The sequence below is a fragment of the Perissodus microlepis genome, chromosome 5 (genome assembly GCF_051167445.1).
Source record: "Perissodus microlepis isolate ML-2025 ecotype Zambia chromosome 5, ASM5116744v1, whole genome shotgun sequence".
Taxonomy (NCBI): Eukaryota; Metazoa; Chordata; class Actinopteri; order Cichliformes; family Cichlidae; genus Perissodus; species Perissodus microlepis.
In genome coordinates this window covers 22,714,317-22,738,414 of record NC_140465.1, presented here as the reverse complement: position 1 = coordinate 22,738,414, position 24,098 = coordinate 22,714,317, and the positions used below count along the sequence as shown (strand labels likewise).

The 24,098-nt window shown below is 37.4% G+C and overlaps 3 protein-coding genes across 4 annotated transcripts; all 3 read left to right on the top strand.

Annotated features, from left to right (window-relative positions):
- The first annotated feature begins 6,988 nt into the window (after positions 1-6,988).
- gpx1a (glutathione peroxidase 1a) lies at positions 6,989-8,762 on the top strand. Its single transcript, XM_084928856.1, has 2 exons — positions 6,989-7,332; positions 8,081-8,762. The coding sequence occupies exons 1-2, from the start codon at positions 7,108-7,110 to the stop codon at positions 8,429-8,431; spliced, it is 576 nt and encodes a 191-aa protein (XP_084784982.1). The 5' UTR covers positions 6,989-7,107; the 3' UTR covers positions 8,432-8,762.
- A 794-nt stretch (positions 8,763-9,556) lies between these two features.
- Positions 9,557-11,303, top strand: brk1 (BRICK1 subunit of SCAR/WAVE actin nucleating complex). Its single transcript, XM_084928857.1, has 3 exons — positions 9,557-9,880; positions 10,329-10,411; positions 10,510-11,303. Exons 1-3 carry the CDS (start codon positions 9,763-9,765, stop codon positions 10,534-10,536), a joined length of 228 nt encoding a protein of 75 aa, XP_084784983.1. The 5' UTR covers positions 9,557-9,762; the 3' UTR covers positions 10,537-11,303.
- An 844-nt stretch (positions 11,304-12,147) lies between these two features.
- On the top strand, positions 12,148-23,143 carry rbm5 (RNA binding motif protein 5). Of its 2 annotated transcripts, none has more exons than XM_084928855.1 (25): positions 12,148-12,295; positions 12,542-12,589; positions 15,313-15,493; positions 15,590-15,748; positions 15,888-15,957; positions 16,378-16,451; positions 17,186-17,269; positions 17,541-17,601; positions 17,980-18,045; positions 18,151-18,311; positions 18,401-18,498; positions 18,995-19,082; positions 19,155-19,223; positions 19,434-19,500; positions 19,980-20,080; positions 20,211-20,346; positions 20,745-20,836; positions 20,972-21,157; positions 21,268-21,408; positions 21,499-21,582; positions 21,724-21,909; positions 22,001-22,075; positions 22,204-22,304; positions 22,423-22,552; positions 22,635-23,143. In XM_084928855.1, exons 2-25 carry the CDS (start codon positions 12,573-12,575, stop codon positions 22,758-22,760), a joined length of 2,553 nt encoding a protein of 850 aa, XP_084784981.1. In that variant the 5' UTR covers positions 12,148-12,295; positions 12,542-12,572; the 3' UTR covers positions 22,761-23,143. The 2 variants fall into 2 exon arrangements, with proteins under 2 accessions (XP_084784981.1, XP_084784980.1); XM_084928854.1 differs by having other exon boundaries at positions 20,190-20,346.
- Positions 23,144-24,098: the final 955 nt, after the last annotated feature.

The window sequence follows — 24,098 nt, the reverse complement described above, 5'->3', positions numbered from 1 at the left end:
CAATAGGTATAAGTTTTACGTTCAGGGTATTCACAGTGCATTGCAGAGGCTAATTAATAAAAACTTTATTTAAACTTTAAAATAAATACACAAACATAAAAAAAGGAAAAACAGAGCAAAGTGCATACATTTCTGACGTTTTTTGGTAAAAGCCAGTGAAAAAAGGTTGGACCAGTTTTTAACAAGTAATAAAGGAATTATATAACACAATGACCATGGTATTGAGTCATCTTTTGGGTCTTATGAAACGCCAGATTCATTTTTATTTGTAGTAAGTAGAAATTTTGTCAGCACACTCACATGTATTAAATGTATATTTTGAACAATAGTTTGTTTATTCTATTATAACAGCCAAAAAAAACATAGACACAAAAGAATAACAATAAAGTGCTCCTGTCAACTGCAACAAACAACTTTAAAACAGTTACATGCAAGATCTTACTTAAAAAGAGGTTTATGTTGTGATTTATAAAGAGTTCATCTAAAGTGTATGTACTTTGTACTACTGTACTTGTCCGTCATTTCTTACATACCCACTTGGTCTGTCTGTTGTATATTGTTGTTCAGTGTCACTCCTTGTTTTGTTGTTATGGCATTCTGTGTAATATGTTGACTAACTTTATTTGTCAAAATAAAAAATGCTCCTCTGCATTAGAACCTGATTTATTAGCAGGCCTACATTATCAACTGGTATTAGCTGTTTGTAAATCTATCAGTATCTGTACCGTATATATGTACAGGGCAATCTGCAACTTCCATTTTGGCAATACATGTGTTTGAAACAGCACAAACACATGAGCCAGTTGAGCCAAGCAGTAAAGAAAGAAGTAAATAGACAACTATACATCAGATATCTTTTTATTCTTTGTGTATCTGATTTTTTGTATGTATATATATATATATATATATATATATATATATATATATATATATATATATATATATATATATATATATATATCTCAGAATTTTAAATCAACAAATATCAGTATCAGCGTTTGCCTTGAAAGTCCTGCATTGGTTGAAATTTTGTTACACACAGTTAAAGTGTGGTCTTGCTCAACAACCTCCTTCTTTACTGTCAAAATTATGTGATTTAGAGATTAATGAGGTAAAATACTTTGCAAATGGCCTACAGAAGTAGAATATATTGATTTAATTACTATTAAAAAAAAGGCCAACATTTTTATTAGCATGATAAAAAAAACAACTAGTTGATAGCAAATATATATACCTGAATATAAATTATTGCCATTAAGGAATCTAATGGAAGACCTGGCATGATATGGTCTATGAGATTTTTCCCCAAAACGATAGCACTTATGAACTTATTATCCAAAAATATACACTGAATAAAGCCCCTAAAATTATACTATTTAATGTGCTTTATTGAATGGTGATTATTCAGCAATTGCTATGTTTTGTTATATAAATGTTCTCTTCTGAACACAGACCAAAACAGAAATATTGTTAGTTCTGTTTGTGCCTTAGTGTTTTTGGGAAATACACACACAAGTTTTTCTGACTTGGGGCAGCTTGTCAAGCCTGTTACATGCATTATATTCTCTTGCCATTTTGTTTTATTGATGCATAAACAGAAGAGCTCTGTACAAAGAATTCTGGTGAAATAAATATCAAGCTTTTAAAATTTGGGCTTTTGTCTTTTTTAATGGCGTTGATGCCAACATGTACTATTAGCAAACATCATATTACCATTAATATCCCTTCATTATTTTATGATTGATAAACCTCAAGCACTGGATACTCAGTGAAGATTATAAGAGTCAAATTCTCTATCAAATGTCCACAAACCGTGTATTCACCAGTTCAAAATATAATAGTGGCTGCTTTCACTGAAGCTGTCAGAATTAAATGACAACATGGCAAATGCTTAAAAAGTCAGATGGATTGAAAATGACCAGTTAATTGCTTGATTGATATAATTGTTAACAGCAAAAGCACAACTGGGGGACTCTACGCAGAAGGCTATTTTTGACGCTTTCGCTGCTTTGAAATTTCACAGTGGGGAGCCTTAGCCAAGTGGATTTATTAACCATCACAGGACTCCAACTAGGGAGTCCAGAACAAAGAACCACTGCCAAAAGCACAAGCCTCTGTACACAGCCTTTGTTTTTCCCCTCTGCACTCATCAGTACACAAGTGTGCTGTCTTTTGATGTTTCTTCAATATACTGACAGTTCATCTGAAGCAAAAAGTTCTGAAATCCAGCTCACGCAATCACAACTTGTTGTGTCTCTGCTTCGCATCAGCTTCACTGGTTTTGGCAAGGGAACAGGGAAAGTAGAGTAAAAAGGGTGGTTTCTCCACCAGCATACAAAATGTTAATGATCCACACTCAAATTCAGGAAGGCTTACATTTTAAACGTTGTACTATGACTTGTCGAAGGGGCGAGAGGTGGAGCGATTTCAGCATTTATCACAAAGACCAATTTTTGAACTGATACACATTTCCTGGCCAGTCGCCTCTCAAGCTCCCTTTCTCACTGCTTTCATCATATTGTAACACTAATATGGTCCCTAGAGATGGGCAGACACATGTGCCATTTCACTGCAAGCTCACTTATCATCCATCACTTTCTTTTTTACACAATCTACATCTCCAGAACCAATTTGTCATTTGGAATATCAAATTGGACAGGAAAACTATACAATCTACCCTCAGTTCTCTCTCTCACACATTTTTTGGATGCGAAGGTGGGAGGGCGGTGAAGTGGGCACACTGGGTCAGAAAAATGCCCCTGGCCTTGAAACTGTGAAGAGGTTAGTGCAGAAGGAGGATTTAGCAAGTGCGGCCCAGAATATGTGTTAGCCATTTGGAGGAACAGACAGAGCTGCTCCAGCCCTGTATCCATGGCAACCATTTCAGGACCAACTCAAGTTCTCGTTGAGGTCTTTTGTTTCTCCAGAGGCTGTGATTAAAGGAGGTAAAAGTGAGAAAAACGAGAGAACAGAGGATGAGACTAGCCATGCTGACACTTATCCTCTGTCAGCTGCACTTTTGAAAATCCTTCCCACAGCAAATATCAGTGGACAGTGTCTTACTATTCAGACACAAAGTACCAGTCCTCCTATCTGAAAGCACTCTCTGGAGCTCCTGATGCAGGGACTGAATGACATCCTGAGGCCTGGACACTAATGAGCTGAGATCATTACACCAATTATTTTAGCTTAGATCAGGACTTGGCTGTGACTGTGCAGAGGAAGTAGGACCCACTGCTAGCCTAATTGATGGCTTGGGAAAAAGAGGATGAGCAAAACAAAAGGGTTTTGAACCGGAGATGGGAAAAGTTCATTGCTAAACTCTAGTTAAATTCCATCAGGTTGGTGTGCATGAAGCTATGATGGGGTTTATGCACTTAAAGTCAGTAAGGTTCAGTTAGCTCCATAAACAATCAACATAACTAAATTTCAGGCACAGAGAATTACATAAATGTTGCAGGTTGCTCTAAATTGGCTGTAGGTGTGAATGTGAGCATGAGTAGTTTTCATTCTTTACGTGATGAACTGTTGACCCGCATTTCAAATATTAGTTCTCTCAGCCCTTTGTTTTGCGCTAATGTTACCAGAACCTTCCAACTCCCAGCATTGTAGCAGTGCAATAACTTCTGACTAACCATTTCAAGGTGCTACTCCTTGTTACACTGTTTTGGTAGAGCCCAGTACAAACACAGCTCAGCTGGAGTTGCTTTGAAATGTGGGAAAAAGATTTCGGAGACCCAAGAGAGGGTGCAGTATTAAGTATCATGAAAACAGATCCAGCAGAAATTATTTCCTGCTGTTTATAGGATATTTGAGGAAAGATGAGTTCACAAAGGGATCAACTGGGAACATACACAGACATCTCACTAAGAGCCAAATGACTGATTGTGCTGTTAGAAGCACTTGAGTGACAATAAAGCAGATAGTTACAGCTTCAGTAACAGTGCTATAGGTTTAGTAGTCTGACCTTTGATTGAAGTTGGTTGTGCTGGCTCACAGAACATCTGATGTGGTGTGCACATTTAAAAAGGGGCTCCAGAAGGACATTAATCTGACATCAGTGATGACTTGGTAGGTTTAATGGATAGAGGGTTAGGTGGATGAGTGGATGAACTGATGCATATTTTTTTCTTAAGATCAAAATAAGAATAAATAATTACAATTAAAGATAGAACCAAATCACATTACTATCAAGCTACTGAAATAATTAAATAAATTAGGATAATATCAATTTCCGCCATCCTAGTATTTCCATTTTCCTTACAGGCAGCAACAGAAGGCTAAGATTCTGTTCTCGTCTCAGTGGTAAGGAAGTTTTTTTCTTTTTCTTTTTTTTTTAAGGCTAAACAGGCCTTCTAAAGCACCTCATTTTATTGAAGACTCCGCGAAGTCTCAACTCCCTTCAGATAGACTAGAGCAACGATTTTGTCACACTTATTTTTCTAACATTACTTTTAGCTAATTAATTCAGTTTAGTGTTTTCATTTGTACTTTATTCATTGAACTTTTTCCCTTGATGAATAGTAGAAATACTACATACCCTACATTTAGCTCTGTTTTCAGACTGTATCAAGTCAGCTATCCAGTAATGCACTTGGATTACACTCCATGACATCTGAATCCACAAAGCACACCACACCCTGACCAGATGTGCCATAACAATGCTCAAGGGAAAACACAAAAATCAGTCAGTCCCAAGAGTCTTGCAAAGCGTTGGGCAGCTAAAAAACACAGAATATGTCTACAGGAGAAGTAGACATGGCTATATGTTGTTGAAGTACACAATGCAGCTGGATTAATATGATAAATCTCATCATAAGTTGTCCACTTATACCTGGTGAAAAGTAGGGTACTCGTCGTCTAATGCCATTTTAAGAGAATGGTAACATCGCCATCTAGCGGTCAACTGCACCGCCTTGTCTGAGTTTTATAAATTGTCTAATTTAAGTAATTGCCTGACAGAAATCAACAAATGGTTATATGACAATTTTCTTCAACTAAACTCTGATAAAACAGAAACTCTAATTATTGCTCCAGACCACATGGTCCCAGAAATTAGACAGCATATCAGCTTCTTAGACCCTTATGTAAAATCAAGCCTTAGAAATCTCGGTGTCATATTTGACAGCTCGATGTCGCTCGAGCAGCATTCTAAGCAGCTGGTCCGAAACTGTTTTTATCATTTACGGAATATTTCTAAACTCAGACTAATGGTATCAAAGCTTGAACTTGAGATGATTATTCATGCTTTTATTTCTTCTCGTTTAGACTATTGTAATGGCCTTTTTACTTGTTTTAACAAATCAGCCTTAAATCGTCTTCAGACTGTGCAGAATGCTGCAGCACGTCTCTTAACAGGCACCAAGAGAAGATCGCATATCACTCCAGTCTTGGCCTCCCTTCACTGGTTGCCTGTAAATTTTAGGTTTCATTTTAAAATTTTAGTTCTAACCTTTAGGGCCCTACATGGTCAGGCTCCTCAATATTTATCTGACCTGCTGAAACCACATACATCTTCTCGGGCTTTAAGGTCATTAGATCAGAGACTGCTGGTGGTACCGCGCACTCGTTTTAAAACTCGTGGTGATCGGGCCTTTCAGACTGTGGCACCACGGTTGTGGAATTCTCTCCCACTGTCTCTTCGCTGCACGGACTCCATTGATTCTTTTAAGAAACAGCTGAAGACATTTTTATTTAGAAAAGCATTTGATTAATTTCTTCTTATGCTGTTTTTATAGTTTTATTGTTTTACATTGTTTTATTTACTGTTATATTGTTTTTATATTCCCATTTCCTGTGTTGTAAAGCACTTTGTGATTTTTATCTGTGAAAAGCGCTATATAAATAAATTTTACTTACTTACTTACTTACTTACTTGTTTAGATTTTTTTTTAAATATATACCTGATTTTTAGGTAAATATCTTTTAAAATATTAACAAAAATAATAATAATAATAATTTAGACATTACAGAAAACAGTCTTTATATTATTGCTAATAGATATGCTATAGTAAAAAATAGTGTTTAGCAGATGTTTGACCTTTTATTTAATTATTATTTACCTTAGTACTGTCAACATAAAACATTCCAAAAAGTGGAAGCTGTGATCCAGTCCTTTTCGAATCCCCAAAAAGCTCCCGAAAGTGTCGACGAGGTCCTCGTATGAACTTGTAGGCGGGTGTAATCTTTCTTTCTTGTTGGCTGATGGCCAGTTATCACTGTAACTTCTGAGCAGATTCCCGAATACAAGATGTAACGGATAGCAGGATATCAGGATACTGACCACACACACATTCATATAGTCTGACATGATTGTTTACCCACAGGGGGGAGCCGTAAGTAAACACAGCTATGGCTCTTATTTTTAAAAAAGCCACCATGTTTAACAGCATGGTTTGTGTGTTTTCCACTTCTCCAGTCATTAGTTCTCAAGTCATTTCACTAAGCAATAAATAAATTCACTTCCTGTGACTTCCTGGAAAGTACCATTCATGCACACAAAAAGGGGGGATTGTTGTAAACAAACTCTGTAAATCTCTTAAGACATACCGATGTGAAATACGTTTTGCTAACAGAGTTTCTGCAGTTTCGGTTGTAGGTTTGTGTACGTGTCCAATATCAAAATTGGCAGTGGTCATTTAATAAATATTTGCTAAGTAAAAACTATTATGTCATTATTATTTTTTTTGACTTATTTTGATTGGAGATTTAGACGTCAGTGACTTCCTCAAGTGGTTAGAAACAATGATAAATACCATACTGGATTACCACATTTGTTAAATTCTTGTGCAACTTTATCTTTATAGATCGGTATCTATAAAGAAATACATTTTTAAAAAAATAGAGAGAGATTTCGATAGCAGGTGAAAATTAAATGCTTTAAGTCTTTCTGCAAAACGATAATAAAATACTACTACTAATAATAATAATACAAATAATAATAATAATTTGCATTTGCACTGAGGGGTGTTGTTAGATAGGCTACTTGTCCCGCCCTAAGAATAAAAGCGAGGGCTGGACTTGGAGCAAATTTTTAACGTGATAAGGAAAAGCTTTTTAATCTGAGTTCACGGTTTCAGAAGTCTAAATCATCTGGATTTTTTAACAATGGCTGGCCATTTGAAAAGGTTTTACGACCTGACAGCTAAGCTGTTGTCTGGAGAAACTCTCCGTTTCTCTGCACTAAAGGACAAAGTTGTACTTATTGAAAATGTGGCGTCTCTCTGAGGAACGACAACCAGGGACTACGCTCAAATGAACGAGCTTCATTCTCGCTACTCCGCCGAAGGTCTCGTTATTTTGGGTGTACCCTGCAATCAGTTTGGACATCAGGTACAAAACGTGTTTGTTTTTTACTTGAGAGAGAGAGAGAGTAATGTTTATGAGGTGACCAAAACTCCGGACTAGCCAAATCCAGGCCTAGCTTCGTTATTCTTGACATGTGGGAAATATGGCCTAAGAGCCGTATTTTAGTAACACAAGTTTACAGACATGCGTGTGTGTTATCAGTCTGAAATGAAACAGTTTTAACTTTAGGAAACTAAAGTGGGCCGTAAGTGTTCAAATACATGTGAAGTGTCATATTTATAAAAGTAATATATTACATGAAGTGTCTTATTAAAAGTATTCTGATTGTTACTAAAATATTAGCAAATTATCAGTGTCAAAGCAACATTTTAGCTTGCATATTTATAATATTTATAAGCTCCTGGTATGACAATGCTGTTAACAGTATTGATTTTTTATATATAATACAGCGCATTAATTTCTAATATCCTAAATTTTCAAAGATGTTCTATGGTAAATATGAATCTGTCCAAATACCATATCTGTCGGATACATTTATCAGCTTCAAAAGCACGATTATTTACTGCTAAAATGTCATGAACCAGAAAAATGCAATACAAAGTGTAAATTAGCGAATAAATCTCAAATACAAATACACCTGCCTCTATACTGCACCTAAGTACTCTAGAGGAAATGTAGGTTACACTACAATTCCTCTTATTTAGCTTGTTTAATTGAAACCCCACTTTAATGTCTACATCTATCTAACAGTGCTTGTGTTTTGGTGCAACAGGAGAACTGCAAGAACGATGAAATCCTAAGATCTCTGAAGTATGTCCGTCCAGGGAATGGCTTTGAACCAAAGTTCCAGCTCCTCGAGAAGGTGGATGTGAACGGAAAGGATGCCCACCCCTTGTTTGTCTATCTGAAGGAAAAACTTCCATTCCCCTGCGATGATGCCCTGGGTCTCATGAATGATCCAAAGTACATCATTTGGAGTCCAGTGTGTAGGAATGACGTATCCTGGAACTTTGAGAAGTTCCTGGTTGGTCCTGATGGGGAACCCTACAAGCGCTACAGCAGAAATTTCCTGACAAGTGACATCAAGGCAGATATTAAAGAGCTACTTAAGAGAATCAAATAAAGTGTGCTGGGAAATTTTATGGGTGATTTAAAACATAACAGTTCAGAAAGATCAGTCAGCACATACACATATTAGGATAATTTGTCATGCTTTCAGATCCCAAGTTCCAAAAATGTTGTAGCAGGCCTGGGTTTGTTTGTGATATTTTAAATGACATCCACTACTGGATTGTTCAGCCTTTTAACTCAATGACGACACTCCTTTAAATGTTTTTGTGGAGGGGTTTCTGATAAAAATGTAAAAGTTTGACGACCATTGTGAATGTCTTTAATAAGATCGCAAATATTTTCACTTCCTTGACTTAAAAGGAGAAATAAATGTTATTATAATACTTGTGTTGTGCTCATTTCTTATTTGCAATGGTAATGGACAGGTAGACGGTTTACATCAGGCAAGAGTCTTTGTGGACTGCGATGTTCAGATGAGGCATTGTGCTCTGTAGTGACAGTAGGGAGCAGGGAGAGGTATGCGCTTGAGATAAGAGGAATAAAAGTAGAAGCAAGACAGAATGAGATGAAAACAGGTGTAAGACTGAAGATGCAATGAGAGGTAGTGAAGGTGGATGAGTTTTAATACCTGGGTTCAACCATCCAAAACTATGGACAGTGCACGACAGAGGTGAAGAAGAGAGTGCAAGCAGGGTGGAGTGAGTAGAGATGAATGTCAGGGATGAATTGTGACCAAAAAATAGCAACAAAAGTGAAAGGAAAGTTCTCACTACAAGACAGTATTGAGACCTAGTATAGTTTAGACATGGTGGAACTCCAAAAACAAAAGGAGGCTGAGCTGAAGGTGGCAGACTTGAAGATGCTAAGATTTTCATTGGGAGTGATGAGCTGGATTAGAAATAAGTACCATCATAGGAACAGCTCAGTTTCAGCAGTTTAGAGGAAACGTTAGAAAAGCAACTCTGAGGTGCTATTGACATGTTCAGAGGACACATAGTGGATATATCAATCAAATGATGTTGAATATGAAACTGCCAGGCAGGAGGAGAAGATGAAATCCTCAGAGGAGCTTCACGGATGAAGCGAAGGAGGACATGCAAAGGGTTGGTGTGACAGAGAAGGATGTTAGGGATAGAGTGAGATGGAAGTAGGTGACCCGCTGTGGCGACCCCTAAAGGTAGCAACCGAAAGAAAATTTGTGTTGTGCTCATTTCTATAAAATACACACAAACATCCTTCAGAAATGTATGTAGGAAACTTAGGAAATTTCGGTAAATAGAATCTTCATGGGGGGAAAAAAGTGTTGTATAATATTTTCACATCGACGCAACACTTTCCGGTACTTCCTGGGTGAAAGCAGAGGGATACTGCAACTCGTCCAACATGGCTGGCCAGGAAGATCCAGTGCAAAGAGAGATTCACCAAGACTGGGCGAATCGAGAGTACATAGAAGTAATTACGAGCAGCATCAAGAAGATCGCCGACTTTCTTAACTCGTTTGGTAAGCTTTTAACAAACTAGCTGAAGTTAGCTAGTTCAGCCAGCTGTTAGCATTGATGTTGATGTTTTCAATGGCCACTCCCAGCTAGCAGTTAGCGCGGCTGTTAGCTGTCAGCTTGTTTTTGTTTTGGAGGAGGATTGTGACATTTTGAAGAGGAATCGGCTTACATTTTGCTCCAACTAGCTGTCCTTTAAGAGTCGGTCGTATTAATGAATTTATTAATATACCAGATTCGACAGACGATAGGAAAGCATTAGCAGGCTGCCGTAACCGCTAATGCTAGTGTTGTCGGGCAATATGTATGCGGATGTGCCCTTTAAACCTTTTTAACCCAAAGTGACGGTGTGCATCTTTGTTAAGCAGCTATTGAAAAATTGATGACAATGTCATGCTTCGTCGTGGTAACCTCTAAACGTTCTAGTTTTTGTTTTTTTTAATTCTCCATCAGACATGTCGTGTCGATCTCGTTTGGCCACACTCAACGAGAAGCTGACAGCCCTGGAGAGGAGGATTGAATACATTGAGGCAAGGGTAAGTTAACTGGATGTAAAGTGCCTTTATTTCTTTGTTTGACTTTGTCTTTTTGTCAAGTAACCATACCCGTTACATAAACGTGTCTCTTATTGTAGGTGACAAAAGGAGAAACCCTGACCTAGAAGTGGCCATTGAAACTCATAACACCCCCAACCTACCTGCCATCCCTCACCCTGAATTTTTGGACTAAGTGTGATGGACTCCACCCTCCTATTTTGGGACGATGTGGACCTTTTTTTTTTAAAAAATATATTATATGGCTGGATTTTGTGTTATTTTATCTCATGACGCATTTGTACAGAAGATGTGTGTCTAACTTGGCTACCATTGATTCAAGCATCATTATATTCTATTACAAAACAAAACTAAGCTCCATTAGTATTGGTTTAAAATAAGTCTGGAGCACAATTATGATTTATAAATTTTGTATCACTGCAGTTTGACCATCTGTGTTGTGTACAGTGTCACTTCCAAATGAAAGCTGTATCAAAAGAGGAACATTTGCCTGTGCCAAGATGAACTATTATTGTGTAATTACATTTAATAAGGGCCTCCTTGTACAGCAAAGTGTTTGGTGATGTTTCTGAATTTAACTACTGTAATAAATTACCTTAAATAACATTGTAGCTGAACTTAACTTTTTTTCAACAGTTATGTTGCTATGTTGAAGATGGGTCTAGTTATGACTATTTTGAGTAATCAGACAGACACACAATGTTTATACAAACTTGTAGTGTATATAGACTAGAGCTTGACATGAAACAACATATTAAATGGGTCAGATTGCTATTGTATACAGGTTTTGGTACAGTTAGAAGAATTCATTGCAATGGCATTAATGTGTAACAAATGTTTTATGAATAATAAATCATACTTGCATAAAGAGTAATGTGCATTCTGGTTGAATTGAATTATTAATAGCGTGTGTTAAAAATAAAAAGCGTGGTTATAGCATGACGGTAATTTAATTATGTGTCCAGTAGAACATTAACAATTTTCAATTCCATGAAAAACCTGCTGGGAAATTCTAACAGCAGCGGGATTAAGCGCTTTCAGAACGCATCCATATACTGCTATTACGAAAATGTAACGAAAACAGCCAATGAAATGGCGGAAATCTGCGAGATGTGATCATTTTGCCCTGGGTTTTCCCTCACAGGCAGCACTACGCTATATCCCTTTGTTGTTCGTCCAGGCTTTTCTACCCAACTGAGCACTCACCAAACCACCAAACGTTTTAAGAAAATAAAAGTAGCAACGCACATTTACTGTGAGAGGATACACAATTTATGGAGAAGACAAACTCCACAAAGAAGGACTTTAGAAACCCAGGACTTTCTTATTATGAGACAAGAGTTCTAACAACAGTGCCATCATGCTGCTTCATTCTAGCTTGTATAGGTTAATTTATCCTATCCACCATTTTTCCACTCAAAAGTTTAAACCTTAATTAGCTACTACTTTAAAGTCTTCTTTGCCAATGATTTGTTAATTTCAAGAAAACGAAAAAAACTAACCATGCTCTATATTTAAATACCAATAAACGCATATATACGCTTTGTTGCGGTTTTATGTTTTGTTTTGTTTGTTATGATAATTATAACAACATGTAACCCCAGTAAGTCTTAACAACTAACTACGGAAGAGTGAGAAAACAACCAGGCTGAGAGACCACTCCATGCCTGTAAGGCAAACTCGGGGCTGACTTTTATATTACCCATAATGCACCGGGTGACACCAATGCATCTTGGGATAAAGAAGGTGCCATCGCAGATAAGTCTTTGGACGTGAGATGAATTTTCTTCTCCGCAATTTTTCTATTACCGTTTTGAAAAAATAATAGTGCGGGTGAAAAAAAAACCATCATAAAAGCTTACACTGGTAAGTTGCTTCACGTTCAGAGTTGAAACTAAAGCTTTCGCGGTCTCTTGTTAGCACCGTTGATTTTGGCTTAAGAGACGTCCGTTTGATGACGTCTAGCTCCATATTATGGAATGAAGAAAAAGGAGGGCTTTGGTTTTTGTTTCTCTCACGCTAAATGAGTTCACTCGACTACACGGGGAATTGTTATGTGTAAACGAGTAAAACCGCTACGTATATTTTAACGTTTTTTTTCCTGTTTTCTAGAGGTCGTGTGAGTGCGGAAGCTGTAAGAAATATGGGGGCTGACAAAAGGTGAGTAGCAACGTTAAATGCCAGTTGTAATATCTCTGTTAAACAAGAAGTCACATACTTGGGACTGTTAATATCCAAAGACCAAAAATCAAGATGCTCTTCAAACTTCACTCCAATTATACAGAAAACCCTAAAAAAGTTCAACCAGTGGCTGCAAAGGGACTTGTCTTTGAAAGGTAGAGTGTTAATTACTAAAGCTGAAGGGATATCCCGATTAACATATGCTGCTCTCTCCTTACATCTGGATAAGAAAATTAGTAAAGATATTGACCGTATGCTCTTCAATTTTATATGGAAAAACCGTACGCATTATATTAGAAAAACTGTTGTGATGAATAAGTACGAATCAGGTGGGCTTAACGTCCTAGACTTTTCTACTTTAAATAACACTTTCAAAATTAATTGGGCTAAACATTTTCTTAAAAACCCTACCTCTATCTGGAACTTTATACCATATTATCTTTTCTCTCGTTTTGGTGGCTTTAATTTTATTTTAAATTGTAATTACAATGTTGAGAAACTCCCTGTAAAGCTTTCATCCTTCCATAAGCAGGTCCTCTTAGCGTGGACCCTCATTTATAAACACAACTTCTCACCTCACAAATACCTTATCTGGAACAACAGAGATAATTTATATAAAAATAAATCACTTTTCCTGGAAACTTGGATCCAAAATGGGATCCTATTGGTGGCTCAGCTGGTTAGTAAAGAGGGACAACTACTTACTTACGACGACTTTATTGCACTATATAATTTTCCAATCAGTGTTCAGGAATTCTCAATGGTGCTTGGTGCCATACCCTCAGGGACTTTAATGTTATATAAAAACACTGACAGCTCAATATCTACCTCAGTCACTCTCCCTGATCCAGCTGAGTCACCAATAGGAAAAATCTGCTTTTCACAGGAACTTGGTAACAGCAATAAGAGAATACGTAGTTTATTCCAAGAAGATATTGTCTCTCTCCCATATATAATATCTTATTGGAACCGCTTTGTTCCAGATATCAAGTGGAAGACAGTCTGGATGGTCCCCCATAAATATTTGATTGTAAATAAGGTGAAAGAAGTCTCATTTAAAATTCTACATAAATGTTATCCAGCCAGTCACTACATGGTAAAATTTAAAAGGGACATAAATACTAATTGTACTTTCTGTGGGGATCATCCAGAAACTGTGACACATCTTTTTTGGTACTGTTCTTTTACACAGAGATTCTGGAAGGAATTTAGCAGGTTTGTTATTGTCCATATTTTAAGGGAGTTTTCTTTACGATGGGAAAATGTTTTATTCTGCTTCTTTAAGTTCCCCAAGAAGTATGATAAATGTTTTTTTATGATAAATTTGTTAATACTTTTAGCTAAATTTTTTATCCATAAATGTAAGTTTACTAACAAAACACCATATTTCTGTCATTATTTTAAGGATGTGGAAATGTACATACAATCAATATCAGACTCCACCAACAAAAAGGCTCTCAAAACAATATATGTATGTGAATTTTTGCGTGTATTCTTATAATTGTTACCTTTTTCTTTTACCCTTGGCTTTTTGTGTTCATGTTCTGTTGTTTTGTATACTTCATCTGTTCGTATGTTGTATACTCATTGTTTGTTAAACAAAGTTTAAAAAAAAAACAAAAAACAAAAAAAAAAACGTTAAATGCCAGTGCAGCTCACCATGGTAGGTGTGGCTTATCATAGTGGGAATCTTGTGTTTTTCCCGTTTCTGATACATGTTCCGAGTTTAGGGGATATGTTTAACCAAATAGTATTCAAAAGTTGTGTTTAAACTGAAATGGCAGACAAAAGTAGCGGTGATTTCTACCAGCTTTTCCAGATATGTAAACCCTTACATGGAATTTCTTTTTAAACCAAAAAATAAAAAAAGGCTAAATTTGTTTTCGATAATACTACAGGTAAACAGTTTTATTGCCATCAAATTCTCTCGTAAAACGTGTTACGTAATCCGAATAAAAAGTTAGGACAATACAAGAATGTAAAAGTGATTATCTGCCAATGAGTGATTGCCAATGTTGTTGTTTTGGGGGATTGTTTTTGTTGTTGTTTTTTTTTTTAATATGAGTAACATTTTTTGCCTATATTGGTGTATTGTACCTGCTTTTTTCTACATTGCAATCAATTAAGTCACTTTCAGCCACTTTAAAGTATCTTTAAAGAACTGATATGTTACATTTGTTGCAATTTCTGGTGCTCTCTCCGGCAGACATATTCCTGTCAGAAGGTAGAAGCTACAATCTTTCCTTTAAAAAAAAAAAATACAGCTTAAAAGAAAAAAACATGTCACAGCGATTGAAAATCTGACATTTTTCATGCACATGAATAAAGGATTTATAAATTTCACCTGGCCAAAAACTGCTTCAATCAGGTCACAAGAATCGTTTTTCCAGTGCAAAAAAACGTCATCATTCACGTTAGAGGTGTTTCAGATATGTTTGACAGACTATCGGCCAACAAGTCACTTACAGCAGTTTGAATTCCAGCAGTTTTTTGTTTTTTTTGGCATGACAGTGCTAAGATTAACTGAGAGATAATGTATTGTTCAAGGCTGGAGTCATGATAAAACTAAAATGGTAACAAAGTGATTGAAATGTTATACATGTTGAACACTAAGGTGTGCTAAGTTGGTTTGTTTATTGCAGTATTAGTTGTGCTCCTGTTTGACTTATTTTATTTTATTTTTGTAATGTCCTTCTGAATAGGATTAGTCGAACAGAACGTAGCGGTAGATATGGTTCTGACCAGTGCCGTGATGAGTCTGAGTGGCGCGACAGACGTGAGCGAGACCAAGAACGTGGTGAACACAACATGCGCCGCTGGGGTGACGAGAGACGTGGTGATCGTTATGAAGGAGATCGCAGAGGATCACGAGAAAGCCCAGAGGTGCTTGTCCTAATAGCACTTGGGTTTTAATACTGCATTTGAAAAAACAATTGTCCAATGACACTTAGCAGCTGTTGTTGTTGTTTTGTGTTAAAGCAAAGGGAGAGGAAGCGTCGTAACAGTGATAGATCAGAAGATGGTTATCACTCAGATGGTGACTACCAAGAGCAGGACTACCGAAGGGAACCAGGGGACGAGAAGAAGAGCAAGACCATCATGCTGGGGGGTCTGTCTCCTCATGTCACTGAGGATGATGTAAGTATTCAGTTGCACTGGTCGTGTGCACCCTTTTGTTCCTTTTCTTTGTTTTTATTGTGCAAGTACCTTTCTAAATGTATTAATGAATGAATGATTGAATTATGATGTTAAGCAGCCTCTGCATGTTGTTGTTTAGATTCGTTTTGCCATTGACCAACTTGAGGGACCCCAGCCAGTGGATGTCAGGCTGATGAAAAAGAGAACAGGTGAGAACCAGTCATGTGACGGACCCCGACCTTCCCCAAGTCTTTGACCATAGAGCCAATCTGCTTCCATTCAGACCCATTTTCCCATAGAAGTTAGGAGATGACTATATCAAAGTACTTGAAAAGGTTGTAAGAATATTGATTCAAGGCTTATCTTGTACACTGTGGAGCCATTTAAGGTAAGTAAGAGCAGCATTGATTGCTATGAGTAAGTCAGTTGGCAGACCCATGTTGATGTTGAGTGTGGTTCAAACAGTTGTATTCTGCAGGATTACTTGCTATGGTAAAACTCCTAAGGAGTGGGCTATTGTGTACCAATCTGGCCCTGGGTCGGGAAGCAGTTTGTGGAAGAGTTTGAATAATATGCCCTTGGACTCTTAACTAACACGCCTCCCGTCTATATTTGAATGCTGTCTCTAGGTATAAGCCGTGGTTTCGCCTTCGTGGACTTTTATCACTTGCAAGATGCTACACGATGGATGGAGACCAATCAGGTTGCTTCACAATCGCCAAGTCTAGTTTTAATCTTGGGGATCTGGAAAAATAACCCAAAAGGCAACCAGAATGTATTGAATACGTAGTGTGGAAACTGTATAGAGAAAAAAAACAACTGGAAAAAACAAACTGAATACAATAGAGCAAATATAGAGATGATTATATTATTATTTACAATGTCATATTTTAATATATTTTTATAGTTAATTGTATTGGGCAATAAGCTTCAAGAAAATTTTCTGGTTTTAAGTGATCTCTTTAAAAATCTGCATTTAAATTTGATGAACACACCATCTTTGCCTTGCAGATCATGGCTATATTAGTTATTTTCAGATTTCAGTGTAACCCCATTCTTTTTTTTCTTTGCAAGCTTACCCCAAATACTGGGAATTGTTATTTTTGTATTTTCTTAATCTTTTTAACAGAATTTTCTTCTGTTTTGTTTTTTGAGAAGCCCATACTTTTTTTTTTTTCTTTGGAAAGCAGTCAGGAAAGTCTGTTAGGGTCACATTGTACACTTTGCTCCAGCTCAGCCTGGGCACTCGGGTCCCAAACACCAAAAGAACCCTCTTTACATCATGCTCACATACACGTCATGTGCCTGTCTGTAACTCAAAGGCTATCTGTTGGGGGTCCCTCTCCCCCGTCCCCTCTCCCTTCCAAAACTGCTTGCTCTTTTGATGAGACGAGTTCCCTCCATGAACACTTGGATGATTTTGTTCTCCTCTTTCAGAAACGTCTGACCATCCAAGGAAAAACCGTAGACATGCACTACAGTCACCCCAGAAACAAGTATGAAGACTGGCTCTGCAGCACAGTAAGTTAATGTCTCGGTTTCATGGTCTCATTATCCAACATTTTCTTCTAAAGAACACTGCACACACTTGAGATAGGCCTGTAAGCATCAAATTTTGCAATCCTGTCATCTTATTTTGTTGTACACCTACATTTGGATAAGTGGTAAAGGTTAGGTTGTGTCTTAGGTAAGTATGGTATGCAGTACCAATATAGTTGCCTGTTCTCTGAGGCAGCACTGTTCAGGGCTTTAGTAGGTGTATAATCAAAATGATGTGAACGGTTACTTGCAGTGTGGCCTGTACAATTTCCGGAGGAGGCTGAAGTGCTTCAGGTGTGGAGCAGCCAAAGCTGGTAAGTAGTTAAATCAACAAGAGGCCACTGACTGCAGACATCTGAGCTGCCTGAGTCCACAGGGCTGGGATGCAACACCAAGTTTGTTTTTGTAGCTGTGAGATGATGTGGATTTTTAAGGAATGTCACTCTGTCTAGTAAGGTGTATCAGTGCTAATTGGCCTGAATAATATAAAAGAAAACGTGAAACACAACAGACAGTGTAGTTCATGAAATGGGCACATAGTGTTGACACTATCTTTTAAAGAGATTTTTTTTTTTTTTTTTTTTTTTATATATATACCATTTTATACCTTTTTTTTTTTTTTTTTTGGCTGCAGTCTCTCACTTCTGGAGGTTGTGTTAATGCACTTCTTACTTCTGTCTTTCTCTCAACAGAAAGTGAAGCGACCAATAACACTGGAGTTCCTGAAACTCAACCCAGCGGAGATTTCTATGGCGATAGTAAGAGTTTCTTCATTACTGAAGCAGTTTCATTTGCTTAGTTTCGAAGCAAAATATCTCTATTTATAGTATTCTTTCCCTAAATATCGTCTTTTGTCCCATCAGCAATCATCCTTAGAAATATTGCTCCTATGACCACAGTGGAAGCCATCATGACTGCCCTGGCACCATATGCCAATCTATCATCCAACAACATTCGTCTTATTAAGGACAAGCAAACGGGCCAGAACAGAGGCTTTGCCTTTGTGCAGCTGTCTTCACCTCTGGTAATTCTTTAATATGTACAGATGGAAAAAGCTTTCCCTTTCAAAAAAGTTTTGTATATAACTTAACATATTATCAATCATTTTAACAGGAAGCATCTCAGCTGCTAACAATCCTTCAAGGACTGCAGCCTCCCTTAAAACTAGATGGAAAAACAATTGGGGTGGATTATGCCAAGAGTGCTAGAAAGTAAGTAGTCCTCACTTGTTTATTTTTGTCTTTTTTAAATGCGGGAATGGCCTCAGTATGGCTTTTTCTTGGCTGCTTTCTAAATAACTGGTGTCACTAAAGAAACGTTAGCCATAAAGGTCGATGTAGCAAATGCAACAAAGCCCCATCTGCTCGCTTAATTGTTGACATGATTTTGGTCTTACATATTCAAGTTTGCATTCCCTCGAGTTGTTTTAGCAACTCAAGACTGTCATAAAAAGATTTCACCACATTGCAAGTCTTTACTAGAGAGTTGAAAGTGATGATTAGAGGTCTAGTTTGTGCCACCACAAGTTGCTGTGGTTAAAAGCAGCGAGGCTGTGTGGTTTAACTTCATCTATGCTCTTAACCCTTTAAATGTTAGCCTTAGGCTAACCTTTTCCTGGTTCCTCAAGTTGCCTGTTTTGATTCACAATATAAAGAAAGATTGAGCTTCACTCAGGTGAATATCATTTTTTTCCCTTTTCTTTTTTAGGGACCTTTTACTCCCTGATGGAAATCGTGTCAGTGCCTTCTCTGTGGCCAGCACAGCTATTGCTGCAGCCCAGTGGTCCTCAAGTCAGGTAGGTCCCTTTTCTGTCTATCGCCTTCCATTTTTGATATCACAGAGTCGTAATTGGCGTTTTCCTTTTCAGCCACAGCAGAGCTCAGAGGGAATGTCAGAGTACAGCTACCTACAGGAAGGTTATACTCCCATGTCCCAGGTTAGTAAGAAGAAAATTATGGTTACATTACCAAGACCTAGAAGGTAATTTCCGACTTCTCAGTTTTCTTCAGTGAGATACAGCTCTGTATCATCATTCAGTGGCAGCTGTGTAACTCTACAGCCATTCAGAGAAAACATGTGGGTGTATCTATTATAATGACATTATAAATGAACAAACACTTTTTCTTCTTTCTTTTTTTTTTTTCAGGATTACCAGACATACTACCAGCAAGGAGCAGCAATCAGCACCTCTCAGGGAAATGGAATTCTAGGAGGTAAAGAACTTCTAAACTCTGTTTAAAATATTGGTTCTGTAGCTAATTGTTCACTATATCATTTTAACATTGGAAAATTAGTGTCTCCAATTTTTTTCTTTATGTGGTTGTGATTAGACAAGACTACAAGCTGTTCTAACATTTGTTCACACTGAATTTATAGTTTTATGGGCTTCAGTTAAGTTGATATGTTTAATGTGATTGTTTCCATCATTTTTGTCTGTATTCTAATAGGCATTTTGGCATTAACAAGTAGTTAAGATTTTGAATGCGTGCACAGCGGCTGCTTTGCAAGCCACTGTGACCCTTTGCTCGGCTTTATGTGTGTGCATCCTCAGAGAAGCACAACAAATGCTAAGTTACTGTTTCTAGAAAAAATGCTCAGAGATTTTCTGTAAACTTTGAAAAATATAATAATTGGACTTTGTTTGCATCATGATCTTGAGTTTTGTTTCATTTTTTTGTTTTTGAATTTATAGCTGCCCCGGGTGTAAAGATTGTTCCAACTGCAGTTGGAGTTGTGATATCACAGAACGCACAAGTCTACCAACCCCATATAATTGCACAGCCTGCTGTGCAGGTAATGTACACGGTTGATAATTCTGTAATAAGATAAATTTATAATACTGTGTAAATTACTGATTCAACAATCTCCAAATAATCTTAAATAAACTGTTTATTGATTGTAGGCATTGCCACTTGCCCAACAGTTGGAGGCAAAACCCCAGGCTGGACACATTTCAGGAATTGAAGCTGCTTCTTTGCCAGCTGCTGCTTTAGCAGCTGCCACTGTTACCACTGCGGGGACATTAACAGCCTCTGAACAGGCGGCGGACACCAACATTGGTATGAGCACATAAGATCCCTTTAAACCAACACTGCTGAACTGTGACATGCATAGAAACATGACAGTTTTCCCAAGGTCACTGTCATGTGTGTTGAAGTGTTTCTATGTATAGAACCTGGATAGAACATCAGTCTCCAGCCTGTAGTTTAAAAGGACTGTGTTAATCTGTTATTCCTTTGATAGACCTAACCAAATGTGCTGGGCATGATATCTGAGATTGTTTAATGTTGTACATAATTGCTAATGCTTAATTCTTTAAAGCTTTTCATTTTATTAATTGTGTGTTAGTTAACAGTTAAATCTGGAATGCGTCTTTATTTCTATCCCTGTCTTTTCTAATTTGTCGAGAAAGATTTTTACCACCATTGTTAATGCTGTTGTGTTTGCTAATTCACAGCTGTTCCTGATACATCCACCTATCAATATGATGAGTCTTCTGGCTACTATTACGATCCTCAGACTGGCCTCTACTATGACCCAAATACACAGGTAAGTAGTGCACATCCACCTTGTGTGAGTTGCATGTTTTTCTGTCTGATCTGTGCATTTATAATGTGTAATTGATATTCCTTTTTTTTTTTTTAAGTTTTTTTTTAACATGCAAATTGCTGTTTCTACTTTCAGTATTACTACAATTCTCAGACTCAGCAGTTTCTTTACTGGGACAGTGAGAAGCAGACATACGTACCTGCCAGCACAGGCACTGGACAAAATGATGGCAAAACAGGTGGTTCTGCAGCAACAGGCACCAAAGAACCGAAAGAGGGCAAGGAGAAAAAAGAGAAGCCCAAAAGCAAGACAGCTCAGCAGGTGTGTTCAAAGTCCTGAATTAACATTTTTATTATGCCCGAAACAACTTTCACACATTTTCAGTTCACTTGTTTCTTTGTGCACTTTGCTATATTTTAAAAATCCTACAGATTGCTAAGGACATGGAACGGTGGGCTAAAAGTCTCAACAAGCAAAAGGAAAACTTCAAAAGCAGCTTTCAGCCTATTAGTCAAGAAGAAAGAAAGGAGGCAGCAGCTGCTGATGCTGGATACACATTGTTTGAAAAGAAGGTATCTCATTAGGCTTCAATACGTAACAAAGTTCTGGGACTGCATGTGTAAAGCTTCTATGTCTTTAATGGTTCCACTTCCCTTTTCCAGCAGGTAAGTCTAGACAGACTCATCCCAGAGATGCTAAGGGCCCCTGAAGAAGAGCCATCAACCACCTCAGTCACCTCTTCAAAGGTGAGTATTTTCTGCATCTCTCATTTTAGTTGGCTATACTTCTGTATGATGATGATAATGTCAGATTTTGCATGAATTCAAAAATCTGTTACCCTTAGTAATAAGCTAATATTTATGTATGTTTATCCTTGGTGTGGTTAGTGTGGCCTTGTGGCTGCCTACAGTGGAGACAGTGACCCTGAGGAGGGAGGAGCAGAACCTGATGGTGGTGATATAAGCCAGGACAAGCTGACAGACTGGAAAAAATTAGCATGCTTACTGTGTAGGAGACAGTTTCCCAATAAAGAGAGTCTAATCCGACATCAGCAACTCTCAGACCTTCACAAGGTAACATTACATGTGTCATCTTCAGAACTAATAATGAAAATTTTCCAAAAAGGAAGGGAGAGAGCTCATTATTCCGTTGGTCTCGTCATAGAAAAACCTGGAAGTTCTTCGCAGATCCAAAATGAGTGAAGCAGAGCTGGAAGAGCTGGAGAGAAAAGAGACTGAGGTGCAGCTCAATATAGAATCACCCACTTACTTCTGAGTCATTCTTTTGTTTTTCAATGTGAATGCATTTAAACATTGTTTTTGTACATTATACCGTGTTTATTTGTTTCTTTTTCTATATTTCTATAGATGAAATATAGGGACAGGGCAGCCGAGAGAAGAGAAAAATATGGCATCCCTGAACCGCCTGTGCCTAAAAAGAAGAAATTTAACCAACCAGCGCCAGCCATGTAAGCAGTCATTTTTGTTTATTTTACTGATTTGTGTGAAATGTCGTTCCTCTAGTGATTTCAGTCTATTTTATCATTAAACTTGGCTTTATTTGATATTCTGCTCTTTTATGTACAGTAACTATGAACAGCCCACTAAAGATGGCCTCAACAGTGACAATATTGGGAACAAGATGTTGCAGGCAATGGGCTGGAAGGAGGGGAAAGGTCTTGGCCGCAACCAGCAGGGCATCACAGCACCAATTGAGGTATTTGTAACAGTTGTGGTGTAATAGCTCATCAGACTCAGTAACTATATACAGCTCTCAACTCTGTGGATTTCCTCCTCAGGCTCAGTTAAGAACAAAGGGAGCTGGACTCGGCACTAAAGGAACCAACTACACCCTCTCTCCTTCAGACACTTACAAAGATGCAGTCCGCAAAGCCATGTTTGCTCGCTTTACTGAGCTGGAATGAGTCATTAGTCTGAAGCAAAAGTGACTTCTTGAAATGGCCTGCCAACAATCTGCTTCTTTTTGGTGTGGAGCTCCACTGTGTCTGCGTCACGAGAAGCAAAAGAGACGTTCCTAACGGTATCAGTCCAGTCTGTGATCCATAAAAACTATACCTCTTACTCTAAACCAGTCAATGAAGAAAAAATCTGTTGTAGGAATAATGACATAGTTAATATAATTTATAAATTGTACATATGCACAGTGAATTTACGTTGCTGGTTTTCAGATTTCTTTTATAGTCATTCAATGTTATGACAACTTTTTCTTTAGTCTGAGCATGTTTAAATGATTGTACAGTTTATACAAAATCTGGTTTATTTGTACAGAAATAAACTTGTGGCGTTATTTTTCTCTGGTCTTCATTATGTTTGATAACATACGGCAGCTTTTCTTAATGTAAATTCTGAGTGTTTTCAGCAGTTAAATTCAGAAATATTGCAGTGAGATCTATATGTGCACCACTAATTCCAGAATCTCACTGCTAATAAAATCAGCTGAATATGCAGTGGGAGCACTTGGCTGTAGAGAAGGCACATTTTCACATGTAGAGAAAAACCTTAGATGACAAAAGCTGCTCTTTTGTCTGATTTTGGTGCTAAATTAAGCATTGCAATCTGAGCAGTGGCTTCCTGTGAAACTTAAAGCTGTTCTCTGTAGTTCGGAATTGTGGAAATCGCAGTAACTGGCCTGTGACAGCAAAAATCTGAAATTACATTTTTCCTTCTTTTGTAGAGGTTTTTTTTTTTATTAAACTTATTCCAAATCATTATTTTGTCAGGGGAAAAATATTGATGTGACAATTCAACCACATAAATTAAATGCAATCGTATTTGTGCACAAACCGATACTGATACAATACCACCTTACTCTGGATATACCGATGGTTCCCTAAAAATGCCACAATGCTTTGTGTTATTTCAGTGTTTCATAATCCTTGATATACCTGGGAAGCTTCATTTTTTTCTCATTTGAAGAATTTTTCCTGGTTGTCAAAACTGTTGTCAAAAAAAATTCTCCAAGTCAAATATAGTAAAATAAAAAATCCTTTTTCAGTCTGTGTTGACACAGGTGCAGGTGCTGTCTCTACTGGCTGTTCTTTTGACACACTTATTGTCCCTTTTTAATTGTTTATTATATAGTAAATCCACTGTAGTCTTTCCGTATGTTACATGTAAATAAAACTTTGACAAAAGACTTTATTGATTTTTATTATCAAATTGTTTTTTATAAACAGTTGATTGTCAGTTATAATTCCACCTGATCTACTGAACGTCCTGTGTCATTGTTCATTACTTTGTAT

Excerpts from the sequence above, each read along its gene's own strand:
- brk1 (XM_084928857.1), top strand. The coding sequence starts at position 9,763 with ATGGCTGGCCAGGAAGATCCAGTGCAAAGAGAGATTCACCAAGACTGG. Across the intron at positions 9,881-10,328 it reads CGACTTTCTTAACTCGTTTG|ACATGTCGTGTCGATCTCGT; the intron begins GTAAGCTTTTAA and ends ATTCTCCATCAG. Across the intron at positions 10,412-10,509 it reads TTGAATACATTGAGGCAAGG|GTGACAAAAGGAGAAACCCT; the intron begins GTAAGTTAACTG and ends CTCTTATTGTAG.
- rbm5 (XM_084928854.1), top strand. Across the intron at positions 16,452-17,185 it reads GATGGATGGAGACCAATCAG|AAACGTCTGACCATCCAAGG; the intron begins GTTGCTTCACAA and ends CTCCTCTTTCAG. Across the intron at positions 22,305-22,422 it reads AACCAACCAGCGCCAGCCAT|TAACTATGAACAGCCCACTA; the intron begins GTAAGCAGTCAT and ends TTTTATGTACAG.